The sequence below is a fragment of the Lytechinus variegatus genome, chromosome 12 (genome assembly GCF_018143015.1).
Source record: "Lytechinus variegatus isolate NC3 chromosome 12, Lvar_3.0, whole genome shotgun sequence".
NCBI classification, from domain to species: domain Eukaryota; kingdom Metazoa; phylum Echinodermata; class Echinoidea; order Temnopleuroida; family Toxopneustidae; genus Lytechinus; species Lytechinus variegatus.
In genome coordinates, this window is record NC_054751.1 from 7,635,803 (window position 1) to 7,657,482 (window position 21,680).

At 39.0% G+C, this 21,680-nt stretch overlaps 1 protein-coding gene across 1 annotated transcript; it reads right to left on the minus strand.

Annotated features, from left to right (window-relative positions):
* Nucleotides 1-968: 968 nt before the first annotated feature.
* LOC121425287 lies at nucleotides 969-10,306 on the minus strand. Its single transcript, XM_041621314.1, has 5 exons — nucleotides 9,299-10,306; nucleotides 8,681-8,822; nucleotides 8,159-8,175; nucleotides 3,691-3,810; nucleotides 969-1,003 (listed from the first exon to the last, which is right to left on the minus strand). The coding sequence occupies exons 1-5, from the start codon at nucleotides 10,239-10,241 to the stop codon at nucleotides 969-971; spliced, it is 1,257 nt and encodes a 418-aa protein (XP_041477248.1). The 5' UTR covers nucleotides 10,242-10,306.
* Between the last annotated feature and the right edge of the window lie 11,374 nt (nucleotides 10,307-21,680).

A 21,680-nucleotide genomic window follows, 5' to 3' on the forward strand; every position in this document is an offset into this window, starting at 1 on the left:
CATTACTCCCATGTACAAGTTTCATGAATCAGATCCATAAACTTTCAAAGTTATGATGGTAATTCAACAGATACACCCAATTCGGCCAAAGTTCATTGACCTTTGACCTTGGTCATGTGACCTGAAACGAGCACAGGATGGTCAGTGATACTTGATTACTCTAATGTCCAAGTTTAATGAACTAGACCAATAAACTTTCAAAGTTATGATGGTAATTCAACAGATACCCCCGATTCGGCCAAAGTTCATTGACCCTAAATGACCTTTGAGCTTAATCATGAGACCCGAAACTTGCACAAAATGTTCAGTGATGCTTGAATGCTATTATATCCAAGTTTCATGAATCAGATCCGTAAACTTTCGAAGTTATGATGGGAATTCAACAGATATCCCCAATTCGGCCAAAGTTCATTGACCCTAAATGACCTTTGACCTTGGTCATGTGACGTGAAACTCATGCAGGATGTTCAGTGATACTTGATTAACCTTATGTCCAAGTTTCATGAACTAGGTCCATATATTTTCTAAGTTATGATGACATTTCAAAAACTTAACCTCAGGTTTAGATTTCGATGTTGATTCCTCCAACATGGTCTAAGTTCATTGACCCTAAATGACCTTTGACCTTGGTCATGTGACATGAAACTCTAATAGGATGTTCAGTAATACTTGATTAACCTTATGGCCAAGTTTCATTAACTAGGTCCATATACTTTCTAAGTTATGACGTCATTTCAAAAACTTAACCTCAGGTTAAGATTTAATGTTGACGCCGCCGCCGCCGCCGTCGGAAAAGCGGCGCCTATAGTCTCACTCTGCTTCGCAGGTGAGACAAAAACTCTATATCCATATGCTTGATTACATGGCAATTGTTTAGAAGATGGTGAGGTCTGAGTTTTAAAGTTCATTTCCCTTTTTAACCACCGGGTCTTGAGTAAAGTCTACGCTTAGCTAGTTCAGGTAGAGCGTTAATCATGTTGCTTGGAAGAATATATGGCCAAGACTGAGTATTAAAAAGTAGACAAATAATATTCATATTGTATGGTACGGTCGCATTGGGTCTGGAAAAGGAGACTACCAGCATTCGCTTCGTATGGATTTGTCACAAATTATAGTGTCTTAAAAGTAGAGTAGCACCCTTTGTCTCATACAGGACGTTCCACTAGCTCTGAGAAAATAGATAAACATTCATCCAGGTTCGGCAGAGCGAAATTGAAAATGGGGGGAGGCAGGGCAAAGCGAAAAAAGGGCACTTCCTCTTTTGAAAAGGGCACCTGAAACAAAAAAACTTTTAAAAAAAAATAGCATATGTACCCTACTAGGGTACTGAGAAAAATAATTGAGGGGCACACATGGTGTATGGGGCAAAATTTCTTCAATGCTGCGAGCGAGCAAAATCTTGAAAGTTTTAATGAAAAAAAAAGCATTTGTGATATTTTACATAAGAACAGTATTTTATTTCCCCACTTTTCTTTCCTTTTCTTCTTTTCTCTTTCTTGGTCTTGAAAACTTTTGGGACCCATGGATCGAGGTCCATTTTTAAGGAGGCAAGTGCCCCCCTCCCCCTTCCCCGGTTCAGATGCCCCTGCAGAAAAGAAAGGACGCTAATTGCAAATAAATAGCAAATTGGACATTTGAACGAACAAACTAGAAGGGGGGGGGCATTTATCAGAAGTAAATGAGGACTCATTCATATGGGGCACTTGATCAAAGCTGAAAATGTACACACTGCAGAAGAAAAGGTTCACTCAGAAAAGGGTGTAAAGGGGCAACTTAGAGGGGCAAGAGGAACATTTTAAAAGAATTTTTATTATCAAAAATATGCACTTTTAGAAGGGATAAGAACGCGAAATAAGGAAAACGGGCGATGATCGGGAATGAAAAGAGCAGTTTCAAGAATGGAAACTTATTTTATACCAGAATGGCCACTTATATTTATTGAAAAGTAAAGGGGCACTCTTTAACACATAAAACGGGTCCTTCTAAGATGAAAGGGGCACTGAACGCATTGAAAGGGGGCAAAGTTCTTGGGTTAAAAGGGGAAAACTTTTTAGTGCTTCAAAATGTGGGGGCACTGTACACCCCTTGCCCCCCCCCCCCGGATTGCAGCCCCTGCATTCATATAATATGGAACATTCGATATTAAATCGAGGAGGTGTATGAATTACAACCTAAAAATATTGCAATTAGAGAGTAAAGTGCATCTGTGGGTATATAGTTCAAAATTAATGCCTCTTGTTGATAAAGTGCGCCATGATATTTGTGGGAAATATATACGACAGTGGGTACAGTGTTTTACACATGTGGCTGTTATTACACTAGCTGGCGTCTGTACATCACTTTGGGTGTGTAAAAAGAGATAGCAAAGACTCCCTTGTTTGTATATTCATAGATTCATGAAAAAAATAATATCAAATGCCATTGTAATCAAGACACTTTGGGTTTATAATTAAGTTTTATAGAAATTCGACAACTTCTGATGAAATTTGGAAATGAAATCAACAGATCAAGTTCATTGTGTGCATCAGTGGAAATCATGCTTGCCTCTCCCACCCCCTTTAATTAATTGCCCCATGCAGTGTTCGAAACAGTACTGAATGTCCCTTTAAGGTGACACGACATATGCCCTGCGACAATTGCGACAATAATTGATACCTCAGAAGGCATAGGATTAGTGTTAGGATCGTGATAGATTTTTTGGTTCAGAATATTGTAATGATTACGATAAAGGTTGATTTAATTTTGGAGTTTAGCATTCATGTTTGGCTTAATTGTCGCCGGAGCAAATGTCAAGGAAACCCCTGTAATGATGCCCCCCCCCCACTGCCTCTCTGAAAAGCGTTTCATTGCCGATGGCACTGTAGCTTCTCCCTTATGAAGGCATGTTTCTCATTTTTAACAGTAATGTTACGAAACTTTTCATGAGAAATAGCCTTAATATGGATAAAAACAGTGACTTGCACATATCCCGGAGGTTTGCACTTTTCCCGTGAAAATTGTTCATTTGCACATATCCCGTCGTCACGTTTGCACAGATGCCGTTGATACATTTTGACAGATTTGCACATTTCCCGGCGTGGCGTTTGCACAAATTCCGTTGTTCGCACAAATCCCGGCGAATTTTGCACATAACCCGGCTCCACATACCTTCCTCTGTGTTGTGGTGATCTGTATAAATCCTCGATAAATCCTGGATCCTCCCTTGCCACTATGTTTGTGTATGTGTGATGGTGTGTGTGTGTGTGTTTTTTTAGATCGGGGAGCGGTATATAGGGGGGACTTTAACCTGAATTCTACAAAATATCGTGAACTGGTACGCTTTGCATTTCAAAATTGTAGAACAATAACAGCGTTTTGGCACCTTAGATCAAATTTCTCACCAAATATTGGCAAATATTCGACAGTCGGCGAAAATGTCTCTATGATATTATATTGAACCTGTTGATTATATGAATATCGCAGCTACAACAGAAAATAATTTTCAATTAAAGGGTAAGGTTGGGGTGCACGCTTTATTTTGCACACGAGAGGATGGGATAAAAACACGCATTCAAATTGCACATGGGCGAAATAATGGTCAATATTATCATTCTGATGAAAGAAATGTGAATACCTGAACAAATACAGGAATTTGCATATTGGTGTTTTATTATGGGGCTTATCGTCATTCAAACATGAAAACCGACTTACCTGCGAGGTACGTGAGGGTACTTGATAGGCTGCAGATGAACCCAACAATGGCGTAGCTTGAGTTTAATCTCACCACCATCTCATTGAGAAGAACACCAAACGATTTCGCGATGCCTCCATCTAATACCATAAGAAGAAATTTACAGAATACGAGAACGTACCCCCGCCGCCAATTCAAAATAATTCCTTCCGATGGTGGCTTCATAGCTGAATTGTTATTAAAAATATATAACGGAATCCAAAGTCAGCGGAGTTGGTGTAACGCAGTGCGATCCGCCAGGCTTTGTTATGTTGCTTCCCTACACCTCTTTAAAATCAGTCAAGAGGGAGAAAAAATATGGCATCATTGACATTTTTCAAAGGACATTTCAATGGACTATTCAAATGAAAAAAAATTCAACAGACTTCGATTGACTTTAAACAGGTAGGATGGCCGTGGGAAGCTGGGGTGCTGGGATACTGAATTATCCCCCAAGATCTGCCCGAGGGTCCTATTCACCATATACAGCACCCCCTGGAGATCCAGTAGTCATGCTAAAACTTAGAATTTTACCCCCAAGCCCCCCCCCCCCTCCCCATACATGACAGATACCTATAGCGCTTTACCATAAATATGATCATAGCGCTTCACAACGAACAATTGAAAATAATGATAATTACATTAAATAGCACTAAACATGTATCTACGGGGACTGGTGCCTTATCTTAATGCCCTGTTCACGTGCAGTTAAGGAACTTGCCTAAAAGGCAATCCGGCAGGCTCATAACTCACAAGGGCTCTAAAAACACCAGGCCTACACTGTTAGAAAATTTATCCTTAAACTAAAAGAAGTTCCTGCAGCAGAGTCTCGAGAACACCTGTAATCTTACCAGATTGCGTAATCTTACAGGAAATTGGTGTGTGTAATCTTACAAATTTCCTTAAATAAAACACTCTTCCCCTTTTTCTAACAGACCTGTTCTGTTAAAATGCAGAAAAATTCCTGTTTCATGAATTTAAAGAATGATTCTGGTATTGCTTTCTGCAAAATCTTCTTTTATTTTTCTGTAAAATCAGGGTTTTTTTAACAGTGTACACTGTTTAAAAAAAAAACCTGATTTTACAGAAAAGGGAGAAGATTTTGGAAAAAACAATAACAGAATCATTCTGTAAATTCATAAAACGTGAATTTTTCTGCAATTTAACAGTACAGTTCTGTTATAGAAGGTGGAAACGGTTTTTTTTTTCTTGAAGGAAATTTGTAAGGTTCCATACGCCAAATACCAATTTCCTGAAAGACTACACAATCTGGTAAGATTACAGTTGTTCTCGAGACTCTGCTGCAGCCTAGGAACTTCTTTTACTTTAAGGATAAATGTTATAACAGTGTAGGATTGCTTTACCCTAATATACAAAACCAACCACAAAAGCAACCCCTGCTCACAAAACATGAATAGTTAAATCAATAGTTAACCCAAAAAAAAATCATATAAGGAGAAAAGGTTTCAACGACCAAATAAATGCGTTTTAAGCAGAGATTCAAACGTAGGCCTATCTGTTTATACGCCACTGTAATTCACCGCTTGTTTGCTACTCCAGATTTCGCTAATTGCAAAGTCGTCTCCTGAAAATGTCTCGAAAAATGTTGGCTTCTTCGAGAAATCGGAAGAAAGATGCTCGATTGTTTTAAAAGATTTTTTCGGAGACATTTTACACTTCAGAATGAAGGTTAGGTTTTTAGTTCTGCTATTTAACATACCTACCACATTTGCAGGCGGTGCTGCATGCCTATGGTAAATAACATACGCAGCCACCCCCCCCCCCCCGCCAGAAAATTTGGGGTTGCCGGACCCCGCGTCCTGTAGTCATGTGCTATTTCACAGCTTTCGAGAGATATTGATCCATACGGCGCATCTGCCCATTTTGTATGGCTCATTCATTTATAGGCCAATGCTGAGACGCATACCGGCACCAGTTGCATGCAGTAGGCCCATTGTTGCAGAGACGTCGTGGAGACTGCATCCTGAGACATCTCTGCAAAGTCTGTATGTGCGAATTCGCAGAGGCCTCCCAATGCTGAGGTGTCGCAGTGACCGGCAGAAGACCAGAAAAACTGATAAGACTTACTTAACGCCATATCAGACCAAACCAGAAGTTCCTTTGATGATGCCTCAGATACTACAGTCGTGGAGACATCTCCAACATTTTGGTTTCTTCAGTCATCAAGTTGACGTCTCTACGAAATCTCCGAGGCGTCTCTGCCATGTCTGCGATGTCTCCAGACAAATAGTCGTTGCGACGCCTGGAAAACATCCTTGAGACGTCGGTGCAACTAAGAAAAGTCTCAATGACTACTTGGGGACTTCCTGCAAAATCCAAGTGATTGTCGTGAAATGCAATTGTTTCTCACCTAATCCTCTGTGATGTTACATACTAGGCAAACTGTGGGGAAGCTTTGTTAAATCCTTCAAAGTATTAACAAAAACGAGGTGCCCGCTCAATGTAAACAACCATTTTTTTCCTTCAGTTTTGTTTTATGTGCTCATTTTCTTTTATTTTCTTGGTCGTGGATTTTTTTAATAATTCTTTTTAAGGGGTTTAGTGGCCCTTAGTCGAAATCTCAGTAGTGGCTCGTATACAGAAATACCAGAGAAAAATGAGAATTCTGACAAGTACAGCTCCTGTTAAATCTCCTCATGAAATTGCAAAGTTGGTACTTAATAATAAGATCACATGACTTAATATTCAACTGTCCAATGCCATATGGTTCATATTCCCCATTTCTTCTCTCTCTCTCTCTACCCCCCCCCCCCCCCCCCTATCTGTGTCTCTATATTTATCTATCTCTCTACACCTGTATTTTATCTCTTGTCATCATATTTTCTTCTCCTCCTTCTTCTTCTCCTCCTCTTTTTTCTCGTTTTTCTTCTCTCTTTCTACCCCCACAGTAAAGGACTTTTTATACTGAAGCCTCCTTTTACATGGTCACTGATCCTCGGTGTTAACCTTCCATTCATCCTCGACACAAAAATCATAGCTCACATCAACTTCTAAATCCTAAATTGGACTTTGGACGATCAGATAATAAATAGACGACATTTATTTTTCTGTACTGTGGGCTTAATAGTTTGTTTAGATATCGCTGATCATATTCTCCTCGTTTCGACGCACTCAAACTGGATTTGCTTATAATATTTATATTATGTGAATAAATTGGCAGTTGTTTCTAAAGCAAATGCCCTTTTCCTTGGACCTCATGTTGGTAAAGGCGTCATGTATCATTATAGCTAATCATTTAGATACATATATATATTGATTTTCTCTTGAACATATTCCTCATGAAACTGATAACGATTATCCATGTTTACGTCATTGAATAACCAATTGCAATTGTCCCCTCATCCCCTCGATTCTGAATTTTGTACATTAACCGATGACGAAAATCTCGCGATATTCGCCGCTCCCGGCAATCTGCAAATTCGGTGACGAAGTTGACAGGGTGACTCTACAGTGGGTATAAAAAAAACGGGACAGTTTTGAAAAGTCTTTGAAAAAAATTTCAAATTATGATATCTATATTTTGATGTTAAAATATGTTTTGAAATCTTATCGTCGAAATGTCATTAGAAAAATTGTTCATGCTTGAGCAAACACGGAATATTTTTGTCGGGGGTACAAAAAGAGGCTTGCGCCAAAATGGGAGAATATGAGTATTAAGATGATCAGACTTCTTGCTAATCAGCAGACTTCCTCTTAACCTTTTCATTATCTTTGCCGTATTTTTTTAAAGTATGCTGTCATATTTTATTTATTAATTTAATTAATTTACTTAATTGAATTATTATTGTTTATTCAACTTTTTCCATTGAATTTTCCTTCATAAGTAAAAAAAACTTTTTGTCAACCCATGCAAGAAGATTTGCATTATTAATTGCGAAAACTTTTAATTATTCAATGCGAAACAAATTATGTTATGGTACCTTTAAAAGACAATCCATTTTTCAAGGGGTTATTGATTCCTTGACCAAGTTTAATTATGTGCTTAACAGGGTAACCAGGAAATGATTCATATCTTTCAATGGCAATTGTGTATTGAGTCAATTTCGAAGGAGCTAGATATGGCAGATTGGGTAAAATGTATTAAAAAGTTGTGGGCGAGCGAGGCGAGCAAGCAAAAATTTTCACTTTTTTATTACACTATCCAATTTTATGACAGATTTTGACATAATATTCAGAAAATAATATATATTTATATATATTATTTTTCACTTTCTATCTTTCCTTTTATTTCCTTTCCACTTTTTTTCTTGGTCATGATTTTTTCATTTGTGGGGGGCATCTACGAGCCCCCGCCCATCTGTATGGCATTGTTTAAAGGCACCCTAAATTTTGTAGCACACAATGAAATGATTCAACGAAAAAAAAACACGCTCTCCATACTCCGGTTAAAAATAAAAAAAAAATTTTTGTTTTTTTTTTTTTGCTTACAGAAGGAATGTTCAAAGCTAAAAGGGAACATATAAAAAAGAAACAACTCAATCATATAAAATAGATTTGAAAATGAATTTTTACCGCATAATTGGAAAATTATGGCAAAGATAATGAAAAGGTTGAGAGGATGTCTGCTGATTAGTAAGAAGTCCGATCATCATATTTTTTCATTTTGTGCCATTTTGGCGCAAACCTACTTTTTACACCCAGACAAAAACATTCCGTGTTCGCTCACGCATGAACAAAACCAAGTCCCGATTATTTATATTTCAGGAAGTACATGTACGAAGAGCCGTACATTTTTCACGTTTATATGCCCACTCATATTTTTGCTTATAGCACCTTAGGGCTCCTATATAGTCACTGATCTTGGTCCCGTAACACTATTTAACTTTAGTGATTGATTGCAGTGTTAAATTATAGCTTGATTGCATTCATCATTGTGAGCGATCAAGCGAACAAGTCAACAATACGATCAGTCTCGGCGCTTTGTGTTAACGGACGGTTTCATGACGTCACTTGTTCCCTTCCGTGGTGATCCTCGGTGAATGAGTTCTCAATAAGATAACGGTGGTGATCAAGATTACCAAAGAAACAATGTGAAGAACACCGATGAACATGAAGACCTTGGTGTAGGACTGAGTAATGTCGAACAGAAATCCTGATGGAGGAAGAGAAAAAGATGAACAACAATGTAATTCGATAAATACCATCGGTACATGTTGAGTCAATCATCTTCTACTACCAATCGATCACGTATTTGATATCACATGCCATAAACACTGCTAAAGACACATAGTACCATATTAATCGTAATCATGTAATCACATTGTGCTGCACTCAACAGCACAAAATGGATACCTGGCAGGAATTTATTCCTTGAAATGGATGTGCGCTGTAGAAGACTTTCCAGGCTAATTCCAGGGTAACAATACTCGAAGCCCTATCTACATGTAAGCACACAGAGACGTTAGATTTAAACGTGATATGCTTTTCTACAAGAAATGATAGTTATTGTACTAGCGTAGTGATGAAAATTGTCATCGTCATTCAAAGGTAACTAAGATATCAATTCAGTCAATCCCGGGAGTCCATTGCTAATGTATAAATAAAAATTAAGTAAATAAATACAAGTACCTGTCATATAACCTGCTGAAGTTGCTCCTAATCCAAAACATAAAAATACCATTGCAGAAAATCGTCTGAATTTGTCTGGGTCTAATGCAATCTTCTTTACCACGGCAAGAGGCATAGTATCTTCAGTAAAGAAACAAATGCCTTGGACGAACGCCAAACCGGCCCGAACATGATACCCTGATCCGACGAAGTCAAGGAGAAAAGTCAGGGTGCAGACAATACTGACGGGGATGTATATCAATAAAGGATCGACGTTTTTAGAAATGAGAATAATGAACACTGTTCTTCCTAAGATACCTCCAATACCTGCCAAGGAGGATAAAAATACCGCATGGGAACTGATAATTCCAAGGGATTCGGCATGGGGTACCAAGAACAGCAGCCAACCGTACAATGCGTATGAGAAGATGTAAAACGATGGCATGTTAAACAAGACCAGCCAGTCATGAAAGGTGAGACCTGTGAAACAGAACTTATACCAAGGTTCGGCATTGCCCTTCGATGTCCCTGCAGACACCCCCGCCGGTTCGTCGTTGTCTTCTTCGGTGATCAGTGGTAAGTGTTCAGTGGTCACAGCAGCATCAACGTCATCAAACCCAATCTCTAAATGATCAGATCCTGTACTGGTTGACTGATGTTTCTGAGAAGGAATATCTTCACCCCTTGATTCCAGAGCGCTGTTATTTTTCGGTCGTATAAGCTTACTTGTCATCTCGCTATCTGTTCGAGCCAGTCCCATCGTCTTAGCTTCAGGACAATGACTTTTAATTTTCTTCATAATTGGTTTACGGATTACCGCAGCACACACCATGACGTGAAAACCAATACCGGCTATGATCAGAAAACTTCCGTGGTACCCGTAAGCCTCTTCCGATCTTTCTACGATGAACGGTATGAAAGCTGCACCTGCAGTCAGACCATACAAGGAAAGCGTGTTCATCATGACAAAATTATCAGGGAAATAGTCGTTTATGATGAGCGTTGTGGGCAGAGAAATACAGGCAAAACCGGTCCCTAAAATTAAAATGGAGATAGAGAGTGGGGGATAGTAAACGACAGGTAAACTAAATAATGATAATAATTTATTAACATTTGTGTATCACAAGCTAGAATGATTCTAATCCCTGCGTTACTCATACCATAACCCTTACGCACGGCTAACCCGATCGCCCGTTCGAGCTAGGCCTGGGACTTTCGGGTTTTTTTCTTTTCGGGTACCCGTGGTAATTTTCGGGCGGGTACCCGGGTACCCGAAAATCATGTCGCTCGAAAAATGACTGGTGGAAAAACCCCATAGGTGACGTCATCCAGCCACTGCGACGCAAGCCAATTTATAAATGAAAATATAGTAAGCATGCGCATTGCAAGCCTCAGCCCCACGCAGTATTCCGTCAAAAAAAGTCTGCAATACTGTGTCACCTCGTACCAAAATCGACCTAGAATTCCACTTTCCTTTATTTCATATGAATTGTGAAAGGTATTCTCAGAGGATCTGTTTTCCCACCGATACCGCACTGGTAAGCAAATTTTTATTACTTCTTGCTTTTCCGTCAAAATCTTACGAAGTAGCGTCGATATTACATCGTGTTCGTGAATATCTAGAATCTATCGCTACGTGAACAAAGTCAATTGATTTCCGGGTTTCGGAGCGTCGAATGCGCCAGCCAATCACGATCGTGTTACCATTTTCGGTTTATGATAAACTGAAAATGGTATCAAGAACGTGATTGGCTGGCGCCTCGTATGCTCCGAAACCCGGAAATCAATTGACTTTGTTCACGTAGCGGTAGATTCTACAAACTCACGAACACGTTGCAACATCGACGCTACTTCGTAAGATTTTGACGGAAAAGCAAGAAGTAATAAATTTTGCTTACTTGTGTGGTATCCGTGAGAAAACAGATCCTCTGAGAATACCTTTCATAATCCATATGAAATAAAGGAAAGTGGAATTCTAGGTCGATTTTGGTACGAGGTGACACAGTATTGCAGACTTTTTTTGACGGAATACTGCGTGGGGCTGAGGCTTGCAATGCGCATGCTTACTATATTTTCATTCATAAATTGGCTTGCGTCGCAGTGGCTGGATGACGTCACTGCGCTGCAAAAGAAGCATGGCGACGATTGAACGATCTCAGTCACATCGTCATCACTTGAAAAACTAGTATATTTAAGGATATTTCGAGGGTAATTGGTGAGATTCAGAATGAGACTTGTGTACTTTTGTGATGAGTTTACAATCATGTCTTACACTACGCAATACAAATCAAATGTACGTTATACTGGTGAGCAATTTTCGGGTATCGGGTATTGATTTTTCTACCCGGGTACCCGACGCTTCCGGGCGGGACCCGGGTACCCGGGTTTTAGTCCCAGCCCTAGTTCGAGCATTCAATTTTTTTTTCTACACGGTCACAACATTTGGTTGGAGAGTGGCAAAGTGTAGACAAATGACTTTGCCAGAAGACTGAAGTGCTGCCGTGGGTTATATTTCTGAGAGATACCTACTGAATTACCTACCTTTACATGTACGCCTATAGTATTAGGCTTAAAAAAAAAACAGCTTGTCAAGCTGTTTTTATTTCAATTTTTTTTTTAATTATGTGTTTTATTGGTATTCAAAATCACATATAATCACAAAATTGAAATTGATACTTTAGAAATGACCTAGCCTTAACATTTTTATCAGGTACTTTTCCACTATTGATTGAATGGAAAAGCATTGCTTTTATTAGGGTCCTTCCGATTTCTATTCATGAATTCATGAATTAAGAGTTTAGTTGCAAAAGGGGTTAGGTCCACTTTTGACCATTCCGAAAAAAAAAATGTTTTCTTATTCTCACTGCAATATTCTTAAGAGAAACCAAATTGTCACGATGTACTACCCTATCATGTGAACATAAAATTGGGAATAAAAAAATCTACCTTTATTCATATTATTTTTTCAAAATATTCTTTTCCAAAAAAAAATCGGTGTGGACCTAACCCTTTTTTAAAGTGATTTTTCTTTGCCGTTTTGGATTACTATTAATTAGGAATTTCTTCTTTTCTTTGATATCATCTTATAGAGCTACTAAAAATCTGTACATTGAGACCATTAAAAATTGATGAAAAAATGGACCTAACCCCTTTTGCAAGTGAGCTCTTCAATTATGTATTTATTTTGATTGAGTTTTTAATGAAAAATAAATGAATTGAACTGAACTGAAAATAATAGTCAATAGACACACAGATATTTAGAACTATCTTGATCTTGAAAGTGTGAACAATGATTGAAACTGTACATCAGTTCATATCTTGTCATATCGTTTCCTATATTCTAGCTGCAATTCTATCGACATGGACTTCTCAAAAATCCTTGAAATCTCGTGTTTTACCATGTTTACCAAGAACTCGGAGTTCGCCATGGTATAATTTTCTCACTACTTATTGTCTCGCACATCAGAGGTGAAGGCGAGACATAGGGACCCTAATGTCGTCCGTCCGTCACAAATCTTATGACACATAACTCCAAAACCGTAAGTCACTTTTCAACATCTGCATGCTATTCTGCAGTCGGAGGTCTCATGGTAAAGTCAGAGGTCATTTTCAGGTTAACGTTTAAGTTTACATGCAAGACTCTCTTATGGCACCTAACTGTGCAACCATAAGTCACTTTTCAACCAAACTTGGATGGTAGATGAACGGAGGGAACCTGCATATTATGCTGCACTTGGAGGTCACATGGTAAAGTCAAAGGTCATTTTCAGGTCAACGTTAAAGTTTCCTCGCAAGACTCTCTTATGACACATAAATTTGCAACCATAAATCACTTTTTCAAACAATCTTAACAATCTTGGATGGTAGGTGTACTTAGGGGACCTGCAGGCTATTGTGTTAGGAGGTCACTTGGTATGGTCAAAGTTCATTTTGAGGTCAACCTTAAAGTTAACGTGCAATACTCTCATGACAAGTGTTATTCAATCCCAGTCATTTCACAATGAAATTTTGATACAATTCTGTTGCATGCCCTTGCAAATCCACAAATTCGTTTGCCTTGTTTATTTGCCGGCCAGATGGATCTGGACAGGATGAGTCTCCCTGCAAGGATCAAACCTGTGGTGTCCATCAGGGACCAAGACAGGCCCTCTTCATTTTCGCCTTCTTAACGATTAACGAGTATCATGTGAGATTTACTTGAAAAAGAGACGAGCCTGCATAAGGCAACCTTCTCCCTCAGTGAATCAAAACAAACCAGAGCCCCGTCTTCCAAAGAGTTACGATTAATCCAATCGGTTGTTACTCCATAGAGCTATTAGCTCCATGGTTACTCTATGGAAATCCATCAGTGTCATAATTTTTTTTTTTTGCAGAAAATTTGCAAAATATTTTTGTAATATAATATTCAATGTAAGCTTTGCACAATTAGTCTTCGGACTACAGCATTGTATTCTGTTTTATATCTAATAAACTGATTTATTGGATTGAATTGAATTAGAATGGAATTGAACTGAATCTGTTAACAAAGGAGATCACACAAAATTGTCAAGAAATCAATGAATTTATGGATATACATACATATCTAGGCCCGAATTCACAAAGGTGGACTAAAGTTATACCCCGGGTATAACTCAGCCGTGGACTAACTTTTGCACCCGGTATGAAGTTAGTCCATGGATTAGTTAGTCCACCGTTTGTGAATAGCGCGGTGGACTAACTTTTTACCCGGGTGCTAGCTAACCCCCGACTGAATTTAACCCCGGTATAACTTTAGTCCACCTTTGTGAATACGGGTCAATAAGTTTAATTTGCTGGCTTCCCATAGTTGCGATTGATTTAATCAATCGCAAATCTTGTAAGACGGGGCCCAGTTCTTCAGACCTGGGGCCTGCTGCATAAAAAATTTTACCTAAGAAAACTCTGGTAAAAACTGAAAGCTAAGGTTAGTCTGATTTCTGCAATTGACTTTAACATAGGGCAAAACCTCCGGTAAAAACAACCTGAGTTTTCTTTTATGCAGCGGGTCCATGGGGTGCTTGTCCATAAGTGTACTGGGGAGCGTTTCATGAAAGGACTTGTTGGACGTTTTATCCGACAAGTACCAGTTTATCCGACACTTACCATAGGAACAATGTGTCTCAGCCAATCAGAATCAAGGAAAGATCTGACAACTTTCCTTGATAATGGTTGGCTGAGGGTCACTGTTACCATAGTAACTGTCGGATAAAACAGTACTTGTCGGATAAAACGTCCGACAAGTCCTTTCATGAAACGCTCCCCAGATGTTTCGGCTGTCACCTTGTAATCATAGGGTAGCGCGTTCGAATCCCACCACGGCCTCGCGTCCTATGGCAAAGAATTAATCCGCCCTTCATGCCCACTTTACTGTCACTCTACACCCAGGGGTGAAATTGGTACCCGATAGTACCCGATAGGATGCGAAAGCCCATGTAGTGTGCATAGCAACCGAGTCTTATCTCTTGTTGGATTGTTCCACAGGGATAGGAGAATGGCGTACGTTGTATGCGGGTATGCTAGGATCCGACAACTCGTTTATAATAACATTTTTAACGCGATTGTTGATACGTCATCCCGATGTATTAAGCGCTACACAAAAGCGAAATATCATTATCAAAAGGACTTGCGATAAATTGTGGTCACTTTAATCTTGTAATATCATGTTATCTGTTATCTAGTACACTAAGTTCAGTAGTCACGTTTTTGGAATGTTGGGGTCATGATGATGCCAGTAAAATATTGTTAAAATATATTCATCGCCCGTGATCTCCCTTACCTGTTAATGCGAGACCCACGCCCACAACTACAACATTAGTTGAAAAAGCACATATGAGTAGGCAAGTCGCGCTGAGTATTGCTCCTCCTCCGGCGACCAGTCGATCGTTCATCCTTTCTAGTAATAGAGATGCAAGTGGAGCTGTCAAATAAAAGGAAATCGTTACCCCACGATTCGATTAGAATTTCATAACAGTTAGAATACACACTTAAAATTTAAATCTCCGAAAAGTACATGACATAATATCGATCATTTGATGGTGAATATTATACATTAGCCAGAAACAGTTATGATAGTAAGGATTTGAAATATAATCGTCGGCGGTCGTCCGAACCGTCGTATCACGCGTACGGCGGTGCAAACCCATTTCACAGAAAATCGGCTTTAAAGTTTACTATAACTTTCACACTTAGTTCTCAAGCCTTTCAACATATTCGTTGCTACAAAATACATAGTTGGAAAGAACAAGAGACGAGCTTGGTATTGGTATCTTTAATTTTACACAAATCTAAGGATACGAGAAAATATGGCAAAATAACTAAATGCTTGTAATTTCGGTTGGAGCTGCTGAGATTTTCTCTGTACGAAAACGCAATAGGGGAAAGGCCTACATTATGCTGGCGCGCGCGCCACTTGTGGCGCACCGAGCCTTGCCGAGTGGCGATTGGGAGCCGGTATCAAAAAAAAATTTAAAAAATTAAGGAAAAATTGGGGAGAAAAATATATCTATTAGCAACCTGGTAATAAGGATTTGGTGATAATTTTAATACAAAGAGAAAACAAAAACTCTTTACTTGACACTTAATTGCTAATTGTTTCCTCAAATTTTCGTCGCACGCACCACGAACCGTCCTCGTGGAATAGATACAGTGCGCTATCGCGCCTCGCGATTTCATCACGAACCGTCCTCTCTGTTACGATGCCCACTGTAGCGTAAATAATTCACTTCAAGAAAATATAAAGATACGGGATGAAACTTTGGAACCTTAACTATCGAACGAAGACACCGGAAAATAATTTGGTATTCTTGTAGGTGCACCTTTTGCTGGTTTAAAAAAAGCTTTTCTTTAAATGCGTTTTCTGCGAAACTAACTTTCGTATCGAAGCGCGCAGAGAGGGCGGTTCGTAATGCATGCGACGTTTTGTCTAATTCAGCACTCGATAACCCCTATTATGGAGGGAGGATCGATGGTGTTCTCTTTTTATCTATTCTATGCTGTACAAAGGTTATGTGCCACACAAGTGATTTGAAAACTCCCGTTTGTAGGATCTCTATTTCAACGGCGAGAAATTTTGCAAATTTAAAAAAAAAATGACTGGGTCTGGAGAAAAGAACAAGTGGAATGCCTCTGACCGTCTCACCTGCATCACGCGGTTCAATATAGCAGCAGTGCTGACTTTGAATACTACTCTAACTCGCATAAGATGTTCAGTGATACATGGTTACTCTTATGTCCACTTTTTATGAACTAGACCAATAAACTTACAGAGATATGATGATTATTCAACAAAAAGCCCCAACATGGCCAAAGTTCATTGACCTTACATGACCTTTGACCTTGATCACATGACCTGAAACTCAAACAGGATGTTCAGTGATACTTCATTACTCCCATGTACAAGTTTCATGAATCAGATCCATAAACTTTCAAAGTTATGATGGTAATTCAACAGATACACCCAATTCGGCCAAAGTTCATTGACCTTTGACCTTGGTCATGTGACCTGAAAGGAGCACAGGATGGTCAGTGATACTTGATTACTCTAATGTCCAAGTTTAATGAACTAGACCAATAAACTTTCAAAGTTATGATGGTAATTCAACAGATACCCCCGATTCGGCCAAAGTTCATTGACCCTAAATGACCTTTGACCTTAATCATGAGACCCGAAACTTGCACAAAATGTTCAGTGATGCTTGAATGCTATTATATCCAAGTTTCATGAATCAGATCCGTAAACTTTCGAAGTTATGATGGGAATTCAACAGATATCCCCAATTCGGCCAAAGTTCATTGACCCTAAATGACCTTTGACCTTGGTCATGTGACGTGAAACTCATGCAGGATGTTCAGTGATACTTGATTAACCTTATGTCCAAGTTTCATGAACTAGGTCCATATATTTTCTAAGTTATGATGACATTTCAAAAACTTAACCTCAGGTTTAGATTTCGATGTTGATTCCTCCAACATGGTCTAAGTTCATTGACCCTAAATGACCTTTGACCTTGGTCATGTGACATGAAACTCTAATAGGATGTTCAGTAATACTTGATTAACCTTATGGCCAAGTTTCATGAACTAGGTCCATATACTTTCTAAGTTATGATGTCATTTCAAAAACTTAACCTCAGGTTAAGATTTAATGTTGACGCCGCCGCCGTCGGAAAAGCGGCGCCTATAGTCTCACTCTGCTTCGCAGGTGAGACAAAAACTCTATATCCATATGCTTGATTACATGGCAATTGTTTAGAAGATGGTGAGGTCTGAGTTTTAAAGTTCATTTCCCTTTTTAACCACCGGGTCTTGAGTAAAGTCTACGCTTAGCTAGTTCAGGTAGAGCGTTAATCATGTTGCTTGGAAGAATATATGGCCAAGACTGAGTATTAAAAAGTAGACAAATAATATTCATATTGTATGGTACGGTCGCATTGGGTCTGGAAAAGGAGACTACCAGCATTCGCTTCGTATGGATTTGTCACAAATTATAGTGTCTTAAAAGTAGAGTAGCACCCTTTGTCTCATACAGGACGTTCCACTAGCTCTGAGAAAATAGATAAACATTCATCCAGGTTCGGCAGAGCGAAATTGAAAATGGGGGGAGGCAGGGCAAAGCGAAAAAAGGGCACTTCCTCTTTTGAAAAGGGCACCTGAAACAAAAAAAACTTTTAAAAAAAAATAGCATATGTACCCTACTAGGGTACTGAGAAAAATAATTGAGGGGCACACATGGTGTATGGGGCAAAATTTCTTCAATGCTGCGAGCGAGCAAAATCTTGAAAGTTTTAATGAAAAAAAAAGCATTTGTGATATTTTACATAAGAACAGTATTTTATTTCCCCACTTTTCTTTCCTTTTCTTCTTTTCTCTTTCTTGGTCTTGAAAACTTTTGGGACCCATGGATCGAGGTCCATTTTTAAGGAGGCAAGTGCCCCCCTCCCCCTTCCCCGGTTCATATGCCCCTGCAGAAAAGAAAGGACGCTAATTGCAAATAAATAGCAAATTGGACATTTGAACGAACAAACTAGAAGGGGGGGGGCATTTATCAGAAGTAAATGAGGACTCATTCATATGGGGCACTTGATCAAAGCTGAAAATGTACACACTGCAGAAGAAAAGGTTCACTCAGAAAAGGGTGTAAAGGGGCAACTTAGAGGGGCAAGAGGAACATTTTAAAAGAATTTTTATTATCAAAAATATGCACTTTTAGAAGGGATAAGAACGCGAAATAAGGAAAACGGGCGATGATCGGGAATGAAAAGAGCAGTTTCAAGAATGGAAACTTATTTTATACCAGAATGGCCACTTATATTTATTGAAAAGGGGCACTCTTTAACACATAAAACGGGTCCTTCTAAGATGAAAGGGGCACTGAACGCATTGAAAGGGGGCAAAGTTCTTGGGTTAAAAGGGGAAAACTTTTTAGTGCTTCAAAATGTGGGGGCACTGTACACCCCTTGCCCCCCCCCCCCCCCCGGATTGCAGCCCCTGCATTTATGTAATATGGAACATTCGTTGTTAAATCGAGGAGGTGTATGAATTACAACCTAAAAATATTGCAATTAGAGAGTAAAGTGCATCTGTGGGTATATAGTTCAAAATTAATGCCTCTTGTTGATAAAGTGCGCCATGATATTTGTGGGAAATATTATATACGACAGTGGGTACAGTGTTTTACACATGTGGCTGTTATTACACTAGCTGGCGTCTGTACATCACTTTGGGTGTGTAAAAAGAGATAGCAAAGACTCCCTTGTTTGTATATTCATAGATTCATGAAAAAAAATAATATCAAATGCCATTGTAATCAAGACACTTTGGGTTTATAATTAAGTTTTATAGAAATTCGACAACTTCTGATGAAATTTGGAAATGAAATCAACAGATCAAGTTCATTGTGTGCATCAGTGGAAATCATGCTTGCCTCTCCCACCCCCTTTAATTAATTGCCCCATGCAGTGTTCGAAACAGTACTGAATGTCCCTTTAAGGTGACACGACATATGCCCTGCGACAATTGCGACAATAATTGATACCTCAGAAGGCATAGGATTAGTGTTAGGATCGTGATAGATTTTTTGGTTCAGAATATTGTAATGATTACGATAAAGGTTGATTTAATTTTGGAGTTTAGCTTTCATGTTTGGCTTAATTGTCGCCGGAGCAAATGTCAAGGAAACCCCTGTAATGATGCCCCCCCCCCACTGCCTCTCTGAAAAGCGTTTCATTGCCGATGGCACTGTAGCTTCTCCCTTATGAAGGCATGTTTCTCATTTTTAACAGTAATGTTACGAAACTTTTCATGAGAAATAGCCTTAATATGGATAAAAACAGTGACTTGCACATATCCCGGAGGTTTGCACTTTTCCCGTGAAAATTGTTCATTTGCACATATCCCGTCGTCACGTTTGCACAGATGCCGTTGATACATTTTGACAGATTTGCACATTTCCCGGCGTGGCGTTTGCACAAATTCCGTTGTTCGCACAAATCCCGGCGAATTTTGCACATAACCCGGCTCCACATACCTTCCTCTGTGTTGTGGTGATCTGTATAAATCCTCGATAAATCCTGGATCCTCCCTTGCCACTATGTTTGTGTATGTGTGATGGTGTGTGTGTGTGTGTGTTTTTAGATCGGGGAGCGGTATATAGGGGGGACTTTAACCTGAATTCTACAAAATATCGTGAACTGGTACGCTTTGCATTTCAAAATTGTAGAACAATAACAGCGTTTTGGCACCTTAGATCAAATTTCTCACCAAATATTGGCAAATATTCGACAGTCGGCGAAAATGTCTCTATGATATTATATTGAACCTGTTGATTATATGAATATCGCAGCTACAACAGAAAATAATTTTCAATTAAAGGGTAAGGTTGGGGTGCACGCTTTATTTTGCACACGAGAGGATGGGATAAAAACACGCATTCAAATTGCACATGGGCGAAATAATGGTCAATATTATCATTCTGATGAAAGAAATGTGAATACCTGAACAAATACAGGAATTTGCATATTGGTGTTTTATTATGGGGCTTATCGTCATTCAAACATGAGAACCGACTTACCTGCGAGGTACGTGAGGGTACTTGGTAGGCTGCAGATGAACCCAACAATGGCGTAGCTTGAGTTTAATCTCACCACCATCTCATTGAGAAGAACACCAAACGATTTCGCGATGCCTCCATCTAATACACTAAGAACAAATTTACAGAATACGACAACGTACCCCCGCCGCCAATTCAAAATAATTCCTTCCGATGGTGGCTTCATAGCTGAATTGTTATTAAAAATATATAACGGAATCCAAAGTCAGCGGAGTTGGTGTAACGCAGTGCGATCCGCCAGGCTTTGTTATGTTGCTTCCCTACACCTCTTTAAAATCAGTCAAGAGGGAGAAAAAAAATGGCATCATCGCCGTGTCCCGTGGTCATGTGCTACTAGTATTTCACAGCTTTCGAGAGATATTGCTCCATACGGCGCATCTGTCCATTTTGTTTGGCTCATTTATAGGCCAATGCTGAGACGTATCCACCAGTTACACGCAGTAGGCCCATTGTTGCAGAAACGTCGTGGAGACTGCATCCTGAGACATTCCTGCGATGTCTCTGCAAAGTCTGTATGTGCGAAGTCGCAGAGGCCTCCCAATGCTGAGGTCAGGGTGACCAGATTTCACAAATTGAAATACGGGACAATCGATAATAAAAAAGATAATTGAGAAGAGAGAAAGAAAAAATGAAGGGGAAATAAAGGAAAAAATAAAAAAGAATAAAAGAAAGTTAGAATAAAAGAGGATGAAAGAAAGGCTACTTGTGAAAAAATATAAAGAATTGGAAGGGAGGGTGAACGAAATGATGAAGGAGAGATAGAAAAGACGAAAGAAAAGAGATGAATTGAGGAGGAAAAAAAATGAAGGGGAAATAAGGAAAAAATAAAAGAAAGTTAAAATAAAAGAAGGATGAAAGAAAGGAATAAAAGAGAGAAAAAGGTTAAAAGCATTCTTTGAATTGAATGTAGAAAGAAAGACAAAGAAAGGAAGGGAAGATGAATAAATGTGTGAAAAACAAAATAAAGGAGAGAAAGACAAAAAAGAAAGAGAAAAAAGGAGAGGAAAAAAGAATGAAGGAAAGAAAAATGGTTCCTTCTAATTCTTTGAAAGAAAAAGAAAGAAGAACAGGAAGGAAGGAAGGGAAAGAAAGAATTATAGAAGGGAAAATATAATAAAGAATGAAAAAAGGGCGGAAAGAGAAAAAATGAAGAGAGGAAGAACGAAAAGAAAAACAGAGGAAGGGAGAAGGAAGTAAAGAAAAGTTTAAGGAAAGAAAGAATGAACGAAAGAGGGCAGGTAAGAGCTAGAAAGAAAGAGGGAGAGATAAAGGATCAGG